The following is an 18262-nucleotide window of genomic DNA, read 5'->3' as shown; positions in this document are numbered from 1 at the left end:
ATATTTGCTTTTCCCACTTGAGGGAACATTTTGACCCTCAATTGTTTCTAAAAGGTGAACCAGTTAAAACATGTATGGGTTAGATATCTTGGATTGTGGTTTGACCACCGACTAATATGGGTAATACATCTAAAGGAGCTGAGGGTAAAATGTCTAAAAATGGTTGACATGCTGAGAGTTATAGCAAATACTCATTGGGGAATTTTCTTTTTTCTGTTTAGCCTCCAGAACCACCATAAGGTATTACTTTAGAGAGTGAATGAGGATATGTATGAATCCAAATGAAGTGTAGTCTTGTTCAGTCTCAGATCGACCATTCCTGAGATGTGTGGTTAATTAATTGAAACCCAATCACCAAATAACACTGGTACCCATGATCTAGCATTCAAATCCGTACAAAAGTAACTGCCTTTGCTAGTATTTGAATCTTAGAACTCTCGACTTCGAAATTAGCTGATTCACAATGAGTTGACCACTAGACCAGCCCGGTAGGCTTTGTTGGGGAGCTAATCATGTATGCATGTTGTGCTTCTAGTGAGCTCTGGTCCATTCCCATTTAGACCACGGCTGCGTGGCTTATTCATCAGCACAGGCCACCACTCAATGCAGTCCACCATTCATATATCTCTCTGGCTACAAGTGCGTTCTGTTTAAGCCCTGTGGTAAGTCTACTAGTGGACAGTGGTGACCCATCTCTTTGGAATACATGAAACCAAATGATCTGCTCCTAAGTAGCTCGCTTTAAAGCGCAACCAAATCATCCTAACTTTGATGTGGTTTCTCCAACCAAAATCGACATAAGGAACAGCCAAGAACTACTGCTCCACTAAACATACATATTCTTGACTCTAAACATACAGTTACCTCCAGTACCTCCTGTTACTCAACATTATTACCCCCCTCCCAATGGCAGCCTTCTCTTGTGAATTATTGCTTTAGTCTTGGTCAATATCAAAAAAAGGACAAGTATCTGGTTACCTCACAAAACAAATTTTTTAATATTGTAAATAGTGTGAATCCAGATGCTATGGCTTATAAAGATGGCTCTAGACATAATAATTCTGCTGGTTGTGCTTTTGTGGTTGGCAATAGGACATACATGTTTGGCCTTCCCAGTATCACCAGTGTTTTCATTGTGGTAATGTTTGCGATTAACAAGGCCTTGCCTAACATGCCGACATTTACTTATCTGTTCAGATTCAATGAATGCCTTGCAAGCCATTAGTGATATGAATTCCAGTCATCCTGTTGTCTGTAATATACAGATATCATCTCTGAAATGACAACGTAATACAACTGTGAGCTTTTGCTGGATCCACAGCCATATTTCAATTTCAGGCAATGAGCGCACTGATAGTTCAGCAAAAGAGGCTTGTTTGCTGCCTCTTTCACTAATCATGTTGTTTCGAATGATCTAATCTGTTTCCTGAAGAGTTTGGTTCATGATGAGTGGCAGAGTGAATGGAATCCTACCATCAACAATAAATTTCATCCAGCTAAGAACACTGTGTCACTCTGGAGCTCTTCATGTAGGAATAACTGTCATAAGGAGGTTATTATTTGCAGTTTGTGAATAGGGCATACTAGGCCCACTCACGGATATCTGATGACTCAGACTGATACACCGTTTGTATTCGCTGCAACTGCCAACAGACGGTACACCACATACTTGTGGACTATCTGTTATGCGGTATTGCATCAGAAATTTAAATTTGGGGCTAACACCAAAAATAGTTTTATCGAATGTCTTATGATTTCTTAAGATACTTTTGGGATTCAAAAATTTGATTACTCATACAATCTTTTTCATCTGTTTATAACATTTGGCATATACCAGATACTATTTTTGTTCATTTAAGTTAAATTTTAATTTATGTATTTAATTTCAGTTTTAATTCGCTTTTAGCATATGTCATGCATACATTCCATCTATACTGTGTTTATATATTACTTTTCAGTAATTTTTAGGTTAATCTTTCATATCTAATTTTTTATTATATAAATATCATGTTCAGGCACTAACGACAACACTTTGTTTTGCGCCCAGGAAAAAAAGAACAAGAAGAAATAATCATTAACATAGCACTTCAATCATAAATTATTATGGATTAAAAAATAATGGTTTATTTAAGGAGAAAGTCATACATATACTTAAATAATAAAAAAATTTCTGCTTCTTAATCTATCTATTACTTTGATAATGTCAAGTGCATCATATTACAGATTAAAAAAAAAAGGTAATGGTGACTACGATTAGTATCAGTCACAGTATATACCTGCTTTCTTACTTTGATGAATCCTTGCTTAATTATTAAAACAATGGTTTCATTGTATTTTACGAATATCAACGATTTTAAGGAAATTGAAATAATTTCCTTTTATTTATATACTTTTTATTTCATTTTGTTCAATCTTGAACAATTGGGTTCAGATGTTATCACATTCATTGACATTTAATATAATAACTTCAGAAGATGGCTCAAGAGCAAAGACCACTTCAAACACATTTCAAAAATGTGTAAATAAATTTTAATAAATCATGTGTAACTAAATACACATAAATTAATACAAGAGAGGTTTTATTCATTAATTTTAAGAAATTACTAATAAACAAATATCTCTAAAATCTTTACTAACTTAAAATTTGAAATTGCTCTAAGAAAAATAACACAAAATATTGCATTTATGATATTACTTAATCTGTAACTGGTCAGTCAATATACATTACTGTATGAAAAACAAATGCATATAATTTTAACTAGTACCTAGCTAATCTTAATTAAAATATGTAACTCAAATATAATGAGTTAGAAAAGACAGCTACATTTAATAACACTGGTGATATAGGTACTTTTACAAAGATGTTAGCATGGCAGAGCCTTTTTACACATGCTACAAATCATTCATCTCATCCTCTGAAGCAATACCTAATAATGATCCCGGAGGTTATACAAAAAAAAAAGAATAAAAAGAATGATGTTAGCAAGTTCTATTTTCAATTTTTTTATAAAAAAAAGTGTGATATCCTAAAGAGTCAAATTAAAAAGAGTTGATCTTCTGAAGATAAATAATAATAGTCAACATAACAAATTTGGGAAATTTACAGATTTTCTCTGTCTCAATAAGGTACTTTTTACTTAAGAAAAAAATCACTTCACAATCTCAATAAAAGAAAATTAAAAACTAAAACAGTAAAATGGCTATGCAACAAACCTTCATAAACACTTCCATCTTTATTTTTGACATAATATCCATTTGCTTCTGCATCATTATGCAAAAAATATCCACTATCACGTTTAATATGAGGATCAACAATAGTAACCAATTTTCTACCAAAATATGTCAAGTTGTTAACCATTTCTACAGGTTTTGAGAATTTGTCTTTATCCCATGTAAAATACCTGAAAAAATTACACATTTCTAGATACCAACTGAGAAATAAAATTAATAGATCTAATTCTATAACACATTCAAAAATAAAACTACCAGAAATAATCTCACTTCATGTTTAAGTGCAGTACTAAAACAAATTACAATAAAAAATATTATCTACAAATCATATATCAGAATTAAGAGCCTTTTGCTAATAAAAAGCAATTAACAATAAATCGGTTCACTCATGCATAAATATTAAATTGATTCATTAATTAATCATTAGCTGTTTCGTTAGCAGTTTTTTCTTGCTTGTTTTCTCGGCCATTACAAAAGTAAAGAATGCTATGACAGCCTTGAAAGTAGTGATGACTAGTATCCAATTCAATTTTAACGCAAAAGATCTTAATGATGCTGAATTTCACCACGAATCGCATGAAATAATGATAAACAATAAGATAAAGAAGAGGTATCGTGATTTTAAACAAAATTGTAAAAGATAATAATAACAAGAAGAATGGGAGGTCTAGTTTTAAAAACCCAATACTTCATGATCACAGTTTTTGTTATGTCTCTAGTTATTTGAGAGAGTACATGCTATAAAAAAAATCAATGTAAATAAGATTAAAATAACTGAACTATCATAAATTGACAGGCATTATAGTACTAAAAATGCTGACTGAAAAACAAAAAATCAAAAGATGTTTTCTGTAGATAGATTCTTTGTGAGAGAGACAGAGCAAGACCGTTGTTTTTTCATCTCATGCCTGGTAATAAAAGAACAGATTTCTTCTATCAAAATAATCAAAAAAAACCATGCATTTGTATTATTCAAGTTCACTTTAAACAAAAAAAAAAATTCAAGCGTTAAGTAGTTAGCAAAATAATCATGAACACATGTTTTACAAACCCAAAAATGTGAATTTCTTTGATGGCTAATGTTATGATGGTTTTTATGAATAACAATCACAATTTTAGCATGCAGTGAAATTCTTTCAAAATTAAGAATGCCATCAGCAACATAATCTCATTGAAGAAGATAAGAAGTGAAAAGTAGAAAACCATTTTTCAATCCTTACTTTCCTTTGTAACCAAGAAATGCTTATTATTCCTAAGAATGTCTATGCCATTCTTCCAATTACCCATCCCCTAAGAATGAGTGAATCAGTAGACTTAAAATCAATACACATACTAGATTTTTTACAATCTATTATTTACCACAAAGAAAGTTTCCATTCAGCACCACTGGGGAATCATTGTTCCAGAAAAATTATCACTGCATAAAAGTATACCTAGTTCAACACGCCCTTGCAATCATGCCAAACTTCCATACAATAACAGAATATGATATTTATTTTACTTGACTATTCATCATTATTTTATTCTCCTAGTAAAATACATGATAATGCAGTAAAAATATAGTAAATGTATCCAAATAACAAAATACTGCAAACTGAAGAAGATATTTACTTCAAAATTTTAGCTCAAATTTTTATTTTGCTTAATAGCTCATTAAAAAAAATTATCCGACTATTTACAGTTAATAATAAAACATTTTACTATATTACACATTTCACCTTCTACATCATGTAAACCATATTATAACACTACAAATTATCAATACAATAAAATAATGTAGTATATAATAAAATATTACTTTTTGTTATCAGTATGTTCAATATCCAACCATATAACATCCATAGGTATATCATAATGATCAAAACCATCATTCACCGACTGTACATCATCCTGACTAACATAATTCCAACGACACTGGTGGTAAGCAAGTGAAAAGAGCTGCAACAGTAAAAAATAAAAATAAAAAATTACAAAAAAAAGATATACTACACAAATTAGAACAATTCATATTAAAAAAAATGAAGATTGATTTTATGGTTAGACAGAATGTCAATCATGCAAAATCACTAGTAATAACGATCAGTATGCCATAATGATTTTACAAAAAATTACAAAAATATTACATTATGGCTCTTACAATTTTTAATTTATAAAATTATAGAATTTATAGAATTAATTAGGAGTGCTGGAAAAACAAAGTTTTAATCCAAATGATATACAGGGTCTGGCATATAAACCTGACGATTTTTGAGGGATAATAATTAAACTGTGTTTCGTACTATTAAAACATTTAATATATCAAATTAAAGATCAATTTTTGCAATTTATAGTGAATTACTTACATAGATTTTTTTTATTTGAATATTAAGTCATCCAAATGTTTTCCATTACTCCTCACACACTCACTTAACCTCATTCTAAAATTTGATATTGCTCACTCAATCATCACTTGTGGAACTGCTTCAATTTCTCGTTGAATGGCCTCCTTGAGTTCTGCAATTGACTGTGGTCGATTACTGAAGACTTTATGTTTGAGATACCCCTATAGAAAAAAATCACAAACAGCCAGATCAGGTGAATGCGCTGGCCAAGGAATGTCATCAAATCGGGAAATCAAACGTCCAGAAAAGGTTTCTCACAGAGCACCCATTGCAATTCTCGCTGTATGGGCGGTGGCACCATCCTGTTGAAATCAAATTTCATGTCCTTCAAAGTCATTCAGTTTCGGTCACAGAAATTCATTCAACATGTTTATGTAACGATGAGATGTTACTGTTACTCTGCGATTTAACTCCCCAAAAAAATATAGGCCAATTATGCCAAACTTTAAAACCGCACACCGCACTGTAACATATTGACTGTGAAGTGGTTTTTCAAGAATTTGCCGTGGATTATGCGAAGCCCAATAATTAATAATAATTTTGTTTATTCACAAATCCTGACAGATGAAAATGTGCCTCGTCACTTAAAAGAATAATGGCATCCTGGTGGGCATTTTCGAGGATGACCTCGCAAGCTGCTTTACGAGACGCCCAATCATTTGCATTAAGTTGCTGCACTAACATCATCTTATACGGATGGAATTTCAGGTCAGCATGAAGAATTCGTCATACACTTCGATCAGAAATGGCTAGCGCAGGAGCATGTCTTGCTGCTGAACGTCGTGGAGACCGCATAACAGCTAACTTTACAGCGTTAATGTTTTCAAGCGTTCTTACAGTTCGTTTTCGTCCTGTTGATTTCATTTTTAAAGCAGATGATGTGTTCCTAAAAGTCTTTACCCACAACAATATCGTATTCCTACTAGGAACAGACGCGTGTCGATTTAAATTGAAATGTCTGCAAAATAAACACTGTGTTACAATAACCAAGTCATTATTTTTAAAATAGGCTTCAATCACAAACGCTCGTTGTTCACCGGCCACGACATACTGGCTACTGAAATAGCATGAATAAACCTGTCGATGTACAACACTCCCGCCTTCTCATTGACAGTGGTGCCAACATAACAATTACTATAAAATAGTCAGATTTATATGCCAGACCCTGTACTTAATTTTACTGTAAGTTACACTTAAAATAATAATTTTTATATATAATAATAATTATAAGTAAAAAAGACCTCAGACACATTTTTAGAGTTAAGGTTATACTACTCTTCAACTATACTAGAACAAATACGTAATTTTTAAAAAGACTATACTGTAGCATCTTTCCAACAAAAGAAAATGATAAAATTGGTTGCAATAATTTTGCCAGAAAACACAAAGCAAATTAGGCAAATAATATTACATGACATCAACAAGTATAAATAAAAATTAGACATTCACTCAGCTGATATCCAACTAGAAAAGGCTACCAAAATAAAAGAAGTAAACAGACATATATTTTCAAGTTAAAAAAATAAAAGGAAAGTTAATACAGCCATTTCCACTGATGCCTTACTTTCTAAACAAATACAATTAATTTTTATTTCCTTTGTTTATAAGTTTCTTTAAAATTCTGTAATTAAATTCTGAAACTATTTTTTTAAGGCATTCAGACTCCATTCAAACAATAATCATTTTGAATTTTTAATAAAGAAAACATCAATCAAAATCATCTTCCCATAATATCAAAATCAAATAACACAATGCAATCTTGAAATAATATTCAAAAGAATTTAATATAAAAATTAAATAACATGAAATATATTTAAGTCACAAAATTTTACTGTGGTTCTAATTGATAATGACATCTTACTAATTAATAAAAAATAATAATTTTTTCTGACTTTTACAAAGCTGTTTAATTGTACATTTTAAAACAGGGAAACTGTTGATGTAAATGTAACAGCTCTGTTATTACCATTCACGAGAATCTGACAACATGGTAAAACAGAAAGCATAGAAGTTAATGACTGTGAAGGTGCCAATATACTTGGTTCTGAAAACAATCAATGTAAAAATTTACTGATTTCTATCTCTATCAATATGCTTTCATTGCAAAGCTTTGTCAATCTTTAACTTGGAAAATGATATAATCGACAGAGTGAATAAATTACAACAATAAAATGTAGTTGAATAAACAATGAAAATAAAATTTTGCATAATTGCATAGAAGCCCAACAGACCTGTTTGAGAAAAATAAAACATAAAACCAAGAAGAGTAACCAAAAAGATCAATTATTTATGCATACACATACTAAAAACACTTAATTTTCTATATACAGTGCATTAATATGCTTATCTGTTTCATATATTTTCTCATCATTCTCTCTCCACCTCTCTTTCTTCTATGTATTATCTCATTTTTCTTTATTTCTTTAACAAAAAAAGTTTGGTTATCAAGAAAAAAATGACTCGTCTTTATTTTGTACTTGTTTAGTCTTCAACTGTACTGTACTGTTTTCTTAATTTTACAATCATTTTTAATACTTTTACATTTTCACCTGCCTTATTTCAATATCAACACAAATCATAATTTTTTTTTTTTTTTACCTAAACTGCTGACTGGATGAAAACTGACCCCCTACCCTTAATTTTTGGTGTTGTAAATCCCAATAAAGTTCCTGAAAGCTTTAATTAAAAATAAAGCTCTAAAGAAAAGTGTTTTTCTATTTTCCAATTCGCCAACAGGTAAAAACAGCCATTTTCATCACTTATTCCATGATCTTGTAGCATTCTTATTTTACATCGTACAGAGGTCAAAAAGGGCAATTTGGCAAGAGTAAAGATGGAACTTCATCTTAGTGTACTCAAAATTCATTTTGTTACATAAAAAAAAAAAAAAAAAAAAAAAAAATCTTGTAATGTTTACCGAAATTATATTTACAAATTTTTTTTTCAAATTTTGGGCCCAATATAAATAGTAGAGGGCTTAGAGTAACAGGCCTGTTTTTTTACCTTTTAACTCTTAGGTACTAGTAATACTTATAAAATAAAAATTGGACTGATACAGAGTCTACTTCATTAAAAAAAAATGGTGGTCAAATAATAAGATTTTGGATATCTCATTTTTGGGGCCCAAAAACCACACGTGGGTCAAGTGGCATAAAATCTGAAATGTTTAGAGCAGTAAGTCATTTTTATGTACTTTAAAACCACATGACACTTATTTTGTTACTCAAAGGGGTTGACGAGTAAGGAAGCCATCAAAACAGCTAAAAACACTGTTCCTTCTAACTTTTTTTGAAAAATGGTATCCAAAAATTCACAGCATGTATTTTTTCAGATAATAATATAGGCCTATTATACATATTTTGATATATCTATAATGAGATAGCTTATATTCTAGATAGCTTGTTACTTAAAGTATGACTCATACACACAAACACATGTTTGAACACGAAAGTGAATAGACATGCATGGACATGAATGTTTACATAACCCTAAATATAAACATTGTAGAAGGCTCAGTTACCGTTTTGAATTCAATGTGGTATGTTGTATTGTTGCTACTGCTATTTTGTTAATACTGTGGTTAGGTAATGTACTCTTATTTACAAAGTAATTTTATTAGCAGTGAACTTCTCATTTATGTGATATCTTTTCTTTTTTATTTTATTAATTACAGAAATTTTTATTTTAGCTGTAGAGAAACTGGGGTAACACAAAGTGGGTGCAATTTGTAGTTTTATAATTTATACTAACTGTATTGTTATTGTAAGAACCCTTGCATTTTATAAAAATAGATTTGGAGTGTTCAACCGACATTCATACTGAAACAGTATGTCACAAATCAACTTATAATAGATCTTCAGTACTGTAAAATATTTTAGAGTTAACTAAACAGTGAATAATATTGACGTCTTTAAGAAATGTATATACTGAAATAAAAAATATCAGTACTTTTCATAAAACCAAATATTTAAATAAATATTTTCATATTAATGGGAAAATTTGCTCTGACCCACTTAGCAGTCACTAAAGCGGTTAAGAAATTTCTTCAATATCTTTGACACAACAAGCAATCCAAATTTAAAATTAATTCCACATACAGCACTGTATACAAAATGCTTAAACAAAATAAAAAACCACAAGATGATACAGAAAGGAAATCAAAATGTCATGATATATTTGAGCCTCAATGTATTATAGTTAAGTCGGTGAATAAAGCTTGTTCAGTACTTGGCATTTCCCCCATTAAGGTTCAAAAATTATCGAGCAGCACAAAGGAACCAATTTTAAAAATAAAGTTGCAAAATTAGCCAAGTCAGTTACCAGTAAATTAAATGATTCCTTTGATTTATATGTTTGTACAGAAGAAACCAGTTTAGTATCACAAAATTATGCTGATTTAGGTAGGAAATATGAAGAATTAACCATTAAAATAAAGGATAAAATGAAAACAGTTACATCAACCCATGAAAAAATTAATATTTTAAGTTTATTACCAAGCAGCCGGAGCATTCAAAAAATTCAAAACGAGTTTAGTGTTAGTCAGTATTTACACCATCAATCCAAACAATTACTTAAAACAAGTAGAATTTTGCAACAATTTGGCAAAAAGAAACCCAGTCATCTAATTGAAAATGTTATTAAATGTGTCCAAGATTATTACCAGAATGATGAGCCACACCCAAATGATTTCAAGCAAGAAGGTTTGTGTCTTTGTAAAACAAGCTGACAGGAAGAAAATTAATATTATATAAAATTAATATTATAAGAAAAAAATATCTTATATAACTTAAAAGAATTGTATACATCCTTCAAAGAAAAACATAATTTAAAACTTTGTTTTCAAAATTTTCTGATTTAAGACCTAAATTTTGGTTCGGGCTGGTGGGTCAGGTACTCACTCTATTTGTGTGTCACCCACCAAAATGTAAAACTCATGTTATCTGGTCTAAAAACAAAATTTGATTATAAAATTCTCCTTTCAACCATGGTATGTGATATAGAACATGAAACAGTGAGAAAAATGTCCAGGCACTAATGAAGTGCTCAGATTATTGCAAGAGAGTTGGGATGATTTTGATTCTGAAATTATCTTTAAACAGTAGTTTTCTGTTGACCGTTGTGTACTAACAACTCAAATTCTTCCATTTCAAGAATACTTAACATTTTTTTGTCTTCAGTTATTTGACTGGTTTGATACGGCTCTCCAAGATTCCCTATCTAGTGCTAGTCATTTCATTTCGGTATACCCCGTACATCCTACATCCCTAACAATTTGTTTTACATATTCCAAATGTTGCCTGCCTGCACAATGTTTTCCTTCTGCCTGTCCCTCCAATATTAAAGCGACTATAACAGGATGCATTAATATGTTGCCTATAAGTCTATCTCTTCTTTTTACTATATTTTTCCAAATGATTCTTTCTTCATCGATTTGCCGCAACACCTCTTCATTTGTCACTTTATCCACCCAACTGATTTTTAACATTATCCTATAGCACCACATTTCAAAAACTTCTAATCTTTTCTTCTCAGGTACTCCAGTCGTCCAAGTTTTACTTCGATATAAAGCGACACTCCAAACAAATACTTTCAAAAATCTTTTCCTGACACTTAAATTAATTTTTGATGTAAACAAATTATATTTCTGACTGAAGCCTCGTTTCGCCTGTGCTATTCGACATTTTATATCACTCCTGCTTCGTCCGTCTTTAGTAATTCTACTTTCAAAATAACAAAATTCTTCTACCTCCATAATCATTTCTCCTCCTATTTTCACATTCAGTGGCCCATCTTCGTTATTTCTACTACATTTCATTACTTTCGTTTTGTCCTTGTTTATTTTCATGCGGTACTTCTTGTGTAGGAGTTCATCCATGCTGTTCATTGTTCCTTCTAAATCCTTTTTACTCTCAGCTAGAATTACTGTATCATCAGCAAATCATAGCATCTTTATCTTTTCACCTTGTACTGTTACTCCGGATCTAAATTGTTCTTTAACTTCATTAACTGCTAATTCTATGAAAAGATTAAAAAGAAACAGAGATAGGGAATATCCTTGTTGGACTCCCTTTCTTATTACGGCTTATTTCTTATGTTCAATTATTACTGTTGCTGTTTGGTTCCTGTAAACGTTAGCAATCATTCTTTTATCTCTGTATTTGAAACCTAATTTTTTTAAAGTTCTGAACATTTTATACCAGTCTACGTTATCAAATGCCTTTTCTAGGTCTATAAATGCCAAGTATGTTGGTTTGTTTTTCTTTAATCTTCCTTCTACTATTAATCTGAGGCCTAAAATTGCTTCCCTTATCCCTGTACTTTTTCTGAAACCAAATTGGTCTTCTCCTAACACTTCTTCCACTCTCCTCTTAATTCTTCTGTACAGAATTCTAGTTAAGATTTTTGATGCAAGCTAATTGTTCTGTATTCTTCACAGTTATCTGCTTCTGCTTCCTTTGGTATCATGACTATAACACTCTTTTTGAAGTCTGACGGAACTTTCCCTTTTTCATAAATATTACACATCAATTTGTATAATGTATCTACCGCTTCCTCAGCTTGCGCAGTAATTCTACAGGTATTCTGTCTATTCCAGGAGCCTTTCTGCCATTCAAATTTTTTAATGCTCTCTTAAATTCAGATCTCATTATTTTTTCTCCCCTTTCATCCGCTTCAACTTTCTCTTCTTCTTCTTAATTAAACTTACTGAAAATTTAAATAATCTAAAAGGGCATCACTTGGTTGCAAAAAAAACAAACAAATTTCCTCAACATTAAAAAGGAAAACTTGTTGGAGAGTAATGGGAACCTTCTCTCAAAATTTTGCTTTTCTGAAACAGGATGAAGTTCAGTCATATCACTGGTCAAAAACTTATGCCACAGTACAGTCATTTCCCATATATTTTGAAAAAGAAGGAAAATTACAAGCCAAAAAAACTCTGTATGATTAGTGAGTACTTGAAGCACAATACTACATCATCGTTCTTCTGCTTCCAAAAGCAAGTTATAAATAAAGTAATAAAAACACTGTTACCACAAGTTAAACAATTTTTTTATTTTTCTGATGGGTCCATAATAATCCAGTATAAAAACAAAAAAAAGTTCATAAATTTGTGCTACCATCAAGATTTTGAAATCGCAGCTGAATGGCATTTGTTTGCCTCATACCATGGAAAAGAACCTTGTGATGGTATTGGTGGAACTGTAAAAAGGACTGTGACTAAAGCAAGTCCTCAAAGGACAATCAATAATCAATTTGTTACACCTACTGAAATGTACAATTATTGCAAAGATAATATTAAAAATATAACATTTATTTTCTGCTCTAATAAAGATGTTCAAGTGACTGAATAATAACTCAGTTCTCGTTATCAGGTAATCACAATAGTCCCAAAAACAAGAACCTTTCACAGTTATGTTCCAACAAGTCAGATATGTATTCTGAAAGTCCAGGCGACCTCTGAATCAGAAACATTTATGTTAGTATCGGTACACAAGGACATTAGTGTTTCTGATTGCTTTATAGGTTTACCAAAGCCAAAATGTAAAAATTATGTCTGCTGCATATACAACAGCAAGTGGTGGTTAGGTGAAGTCATTGAGGTAAAAATACATGAAAATGAAGAGAAATATCGAATATGCTGTTTATATCCGCAGGGTCCTGGTACTTCATTCAAGAAATCATTAAGAGATAATCAAACAGGGGTTCAACTGAAAAATATTTTAATAATTCTCACCCCTTCAGAGTTTTTTTTTATCAACTACTGGAAGAAGACACAACATTACACCAAAGATGAATGAGGACTTATCAGTTCTATTCAATAAAAAAATAGCAGGAGCACTAAGTTATGTTAGTTAAATTTGTTATCAAAAAGTGCAAGATTTATTCATAACTTCCATCAGCAGGAGTAAAATAAGATAAACATGAATCTAATAACTTGTTAATGTATTTGAATTGTTTATCATTTTGTAAGTATTATTTATCATTCCGTAATTAACTATTTATTAATTAACAATTTATTCATTCTAATGAATTTGGTTGTAATTTTTATAATGTGAAAAAAATGCATAACATCAGTACTTTTGGATACAATGTTTTCAGTTAGAAGGAATGGTGTTTTTAGTGATTTTATTGGCTTCAATACTTCCCCTTTGAGTAACAAAATAAATTTCACGTGGTTTTAAAGATGAAGTTCCATCTGTACTCTTTCCAAAAAGCCCTTTTTGTCCTCTGCATGATTATTAAGAATGCTACACAGATCATGGAAAAAGTTATGAAAATAGCTGTTTTTACCCATTGGCGATTTGGAAAATAGTCTATTACTCAAGAAAAACACTTTTTTTAAATATTTAAAAAATATTTTTTGCCCACTACAAGATGGATAGTTATCATATACCAAAATAAAAAATAGTGATGCAGTGATCATTTGTTGAATTTAAATGGAATACCTCTTGAACAAATAAAATAAATGAAATTTATGATGGTATCTTGATATGTTAAAATGCTCTATATGTGCTCTAATATGTTAAAACTTCTATTGTTATGCAATTCTGGTGGTATCAAGGTTTATTGGCATAGGCTGGATGTTAATTCTTATTGTAATTAATAAGCATGAGTATTATTTCATTTACTTTTGTCATAGGCAGCACAGTGCCTTTACATTTTTTTTTTTTTTTTTTCATTTAATGCAATTAAAATAATCTGAGGGTAACTCTCATACAGGTTTTTTCGCGGGAGTACCTAATTTCTTTTCATCTTTAAAAGAAACTGTAACCACTAAACGTGTCAGAACTAGATATATTACAATCTTTAATAATACTACTAGTTTTTAAGAACTATTAACAATTAAGTTGATATAAGAAATTTTTTTAATGAAAATATAATGTAGCTATTAAGTTATATAAAATAGAGAAGGGGAAAAGAATGAATAAATAAATAAATAAAAATATACTGTCATGTTAATAATCATATATACATATATATATATATATATATATATATCGAATTTGGAGACCACTTGCAATATGTGAAATTAAATTTTCTTCAAAAAAGGTCTCTGTCTTTTAAATATCTCTTTTTGGTTATCAAGAAAAGTAGCTTTAAATGTGCAATGGCATACGACATAACGGATCAACCTGCACTGCCACTGCCACCATTACTGTGTATTTAACATGACTGGCTGCACCTGCTTCTGATGCAAAACTATATACTTGACTAAAATACATTTAAAAAAAATGAGAAACCAAGTACAGTCATCTCCTCCTGGTATTTGTCAAGTAATGCTAAGAACTCTGCAAAATACTTTTTTATCCATACGAAAGATAGGTAACAAGCTATAACTACTATTTTTAAGATGGGGCCAACTATTTTGAAACCTGCATACTTCAAAGTTTCAAGTTCAGTGCTGACCAAACTGCTGCTCTCAAGAAATTACAATACACTGGTTGTTTTTATTGAACAGGCTTTACTGTTATTTATCAGTATTATTCTCACAAGCATGAGGATAATGAACACATTGGGGTCCATCTGGCTAGATTGGAAAGGCTCGCTTTGCTGACCCAACCGGCTAGTAATTTAATAATAAACAGTTGTTACTAAAATTACATACAGATAAAAATTCAATAATTTTCTAAGTGACAAATAATTATTAAATAATAGTAAAATTAAATTACAATTAATACAAGTAAAATTAAATAATATACTTTAAAATACCACTTCTTCATCACCTTTACAAAGAGTATTCATTTAATACTACAAACAATCTTTCAAATTCAACAGCACATTTCAAACAATTACAATGTATAATAACAGCATGTTTCCCATATAAGATTCAGCCCATTAACTGCACTACTGAATGGAAGTCACTTGGAGAGAATTTAAACTACAGAATAGCACATATAATTACTATAACAAAGCACAACATTATATTGTACATACCGGTGGCAGAGGTCCGGTACCAGTAAGTCTAGTGTACTGTTTAAAAACATCCATTGGTTTAGGACCAAGCATAAAGAAAACATCAATAATACCAGTTTCAGACATGAAGTGAGCATCTACTTGTGCTGGTTTTGCTCCACCAGAAACAAAATTAACAATTGAGGAAACAACATTTTCATCAGAATTGCCAGCAATATCAATCCATGTCTCTGAAGGATTCAACCAAAATATACCAGCTGTCTTGCTTACACTACAAACATAAATAATAAACAAAATAATTAGCTTAAATATTAATCGATAATAAAATTTTTATTAAGAAATAATATTTTATTTATAATTAATGAAGTCAAATATTCCCATAAGAATTTCAAATGGTAGAGTTTTTATAATTTAAATGTACATAGTTGGCCGGCCTCTGTGGCGCGAGAGGTAGCATCTTGGCCTTTCATCCAGAGGTCCCGGGTTCAAATCCCAGTCAGGTATGGCATTTTCACACACGTTACAAATCATTCATCTTCATCCTCTGAAGAATGCCTAACGGTGAATCCGAAGGTTAAATAAAAAAAAAGTACAGTTATTTTTTTTATAAATAAGTTTAAAATAATAGGGAATAAATTCCTTATTAACCTAAAAAACCTCTATTATTACCTAATATTTTGGAACTGATTTTAAATTCCACATAGCAGTATGAGTATTTTTTAATCCCGTTAGGTGCACACTTTTTACCAAAATCATTGACTAATACCTTAAAAGTTTTCTGTAGACCCATACAAATGTTATTCATAACAATGAGAAAATTATTCTTTTATAGTAAAACTTGTATTTTACTAAAAATATTTTAAAGAATTTTTATTGACTAAATTTTTTAAGACTCCAAACAAATTCGTTTACTGCTCATATTGCAGTACATTTCTAAGTTTTAGTAAACCAGATGAAAAAATAGTAACAGAAGAGGGCATGAATGTGTAATATTATGCAGGAAATAATTTTTCATAATACTTTCTCTGTAATTTCCTGCCAAAAATTTACATTCAATAAAACTTTTCTAACAAATATAAAATTTTCTTGCAAACAGTTCAATGGAGAATAATTTAACATTGTATAGACACAGAAGCTTCCAGAAAAATGAAGAAAGAAAAATTTAGAAGAAACAAAGAAATTCTTTCTAGAAAAGGATTTAAAGGAAAGCGTAGAAGGTGCGGACAATGGAAATTATTACAGTTGACCAAACAAAAGGACAGGTTGGGTAGTACTACTGCAGGTCAGGTCCTAGGCCCAGAGATATAAATACTGCCAAGGATCAGCAGAGTGACAAGTTCAACACAATGTTTGATAAACACAAGTACAGTTTGGAATAAATGTGATCAAGTATGCAAGAGCATTTGGAGTGAGTGTGCAGCAACAAACAAGTGAAGAGTGCATCATTAGTATTCAATTTTAGACAGTAGTAAAAAACAAGAAGCTGTTGGGTGAGTTCTTTGTGAAGAGAAGTGAAAGTGACAATCATTTATAAAGTGTAAGGTAGTTCTTTTCAAAAATACTAAAAATGAATAATTCTTGCATTAAATGAACTGTTTATAAATTTATAAGAAATTTCTACTTGTGATAATTCTCAATATCTTTGTGAAACCACGAACATATGATAATTTCTAAAGATTTGAATTTTATTCAAAAGTCAATCTAAAAATAACCATAAGAATTTCATCTACAAGCAGGTACTCAAAATATCCTAGGCAGCTGATATATAAAACTTAAAATTCAATGTAAATCCTATTGGCCACTAGCACCCTTCAATTATTCCTTTGCATTATATAATGTCATTATTTCCTCCACTGCTAAACTCTTTCAGGAAGTCTGATTCTAAGAGTAACAGTACTCCTGAAATTACCTCTGCATAACAAAATACTCTCGTTTAAACTTAATCCTTTTTTTTAAGAATCACATACGATAAACTTAGTGAAAAAGAAAAAAGATGTATCTGTATTATTTTCAAGCAAAAAATTAGATGTGCAAATTTTTTTTCTTTAGACAATTCTAAAAGTGATAATCTCTCATTTATCTCCAAAATGTGGCAACAATCAAAACCAACAATTTCACAACATACAACAATTTTCTTTTAAATTTTCCAAAACTATTAAAAACAAATATTTAACTTACTCTTAATTATATTTCACGCATTTGTACTTGTCCTGGTGAGAGTCCTAATCAATGGTAATTGCTGTTTCATAGACATTAACAAAAACCTTTTTTTATTATCTGTATGACCCCTATTAGAGAGTTTGCATATTTTGAGGCCAGGTAACGTATCTCAGAACAATGCTTCAAACATGTAAAATTGATATCTGGAAACTAGGAATAAATCTGGGTGTCATATAATGTTTACCTAATTTTTTAATCAGAATGCTACTCTACCATGTTCTAAAAGCAACTTCTACCCCATGTGCATTATTAATCATTCATGTTAATTCTCACCATGAACTGCCATGGGGCAGTTCATGGTCTCACCATGTTTTATATGAAGTACTATCAGCAGACCTCGTACACAATTATGGGTAATGATAATCAACAACGTTGGACTGATAATGAATCAAATTTGATACTACAAGACCTATGCTTACCTCTAAAACAACTACACAAAACTTTTATGCAAACCCACCGCTTTTCTTTTGTATAACTTTCTTCAAAATCATTACTCATCATGTGCAATTAGCAAG

The 18262-nt window shown here is 30.6% G+C and overlaps 1 protein-coding gene across 1 annotated transcript in view; it reads right to left on the bottom strand.

The window, feature by feature from the left end:
• Positions 1 to 18262, bottom strand: part of GCS2alpha (glucosidase 2 subunit alpha) — a 76252-nt gene that overhangs the window by 29230 nt on the left and 28760 nt on the right. Inside the window, exons 7-9 of the mRNA XM_075357097.1 lie at positions 15549 to 15798; positions 5030 to 5169; positions 3214 to 3401 (exon numbers count right to left, since the gene is read on the bottom strand). Of these exons, the coding sequence (XP_075213212.1) occupies positions 3214 to 3401; positions 5030 to 5169; positions 15549 to 15798 (578 nt within the window). The remainder of the gene's footprint in view (positions 1 to 3213; positions 3402 to 5029; positions 5170 to 15548; positions 15799 to 18262) is intronic.

The sequence above is a fragment of the Lycorma delicatula genome, chromosome 2 (genome assembly GCF_047948215.1).
Source record: "Lycorma delicatula isolate Av1 chromosome 2, ASM4794821v1, whole genome shotgun sequence".
Classification (NCBI taxonomy): Eukaryota; Metazoa; Arthropoda; class Insecta; order Hemiptera; family Fulgoridae; genus Lycorma; species Lycorma delicatula.
This window is presented reverse-complemented; position numbering and strand designations above follow the sequence as displayed.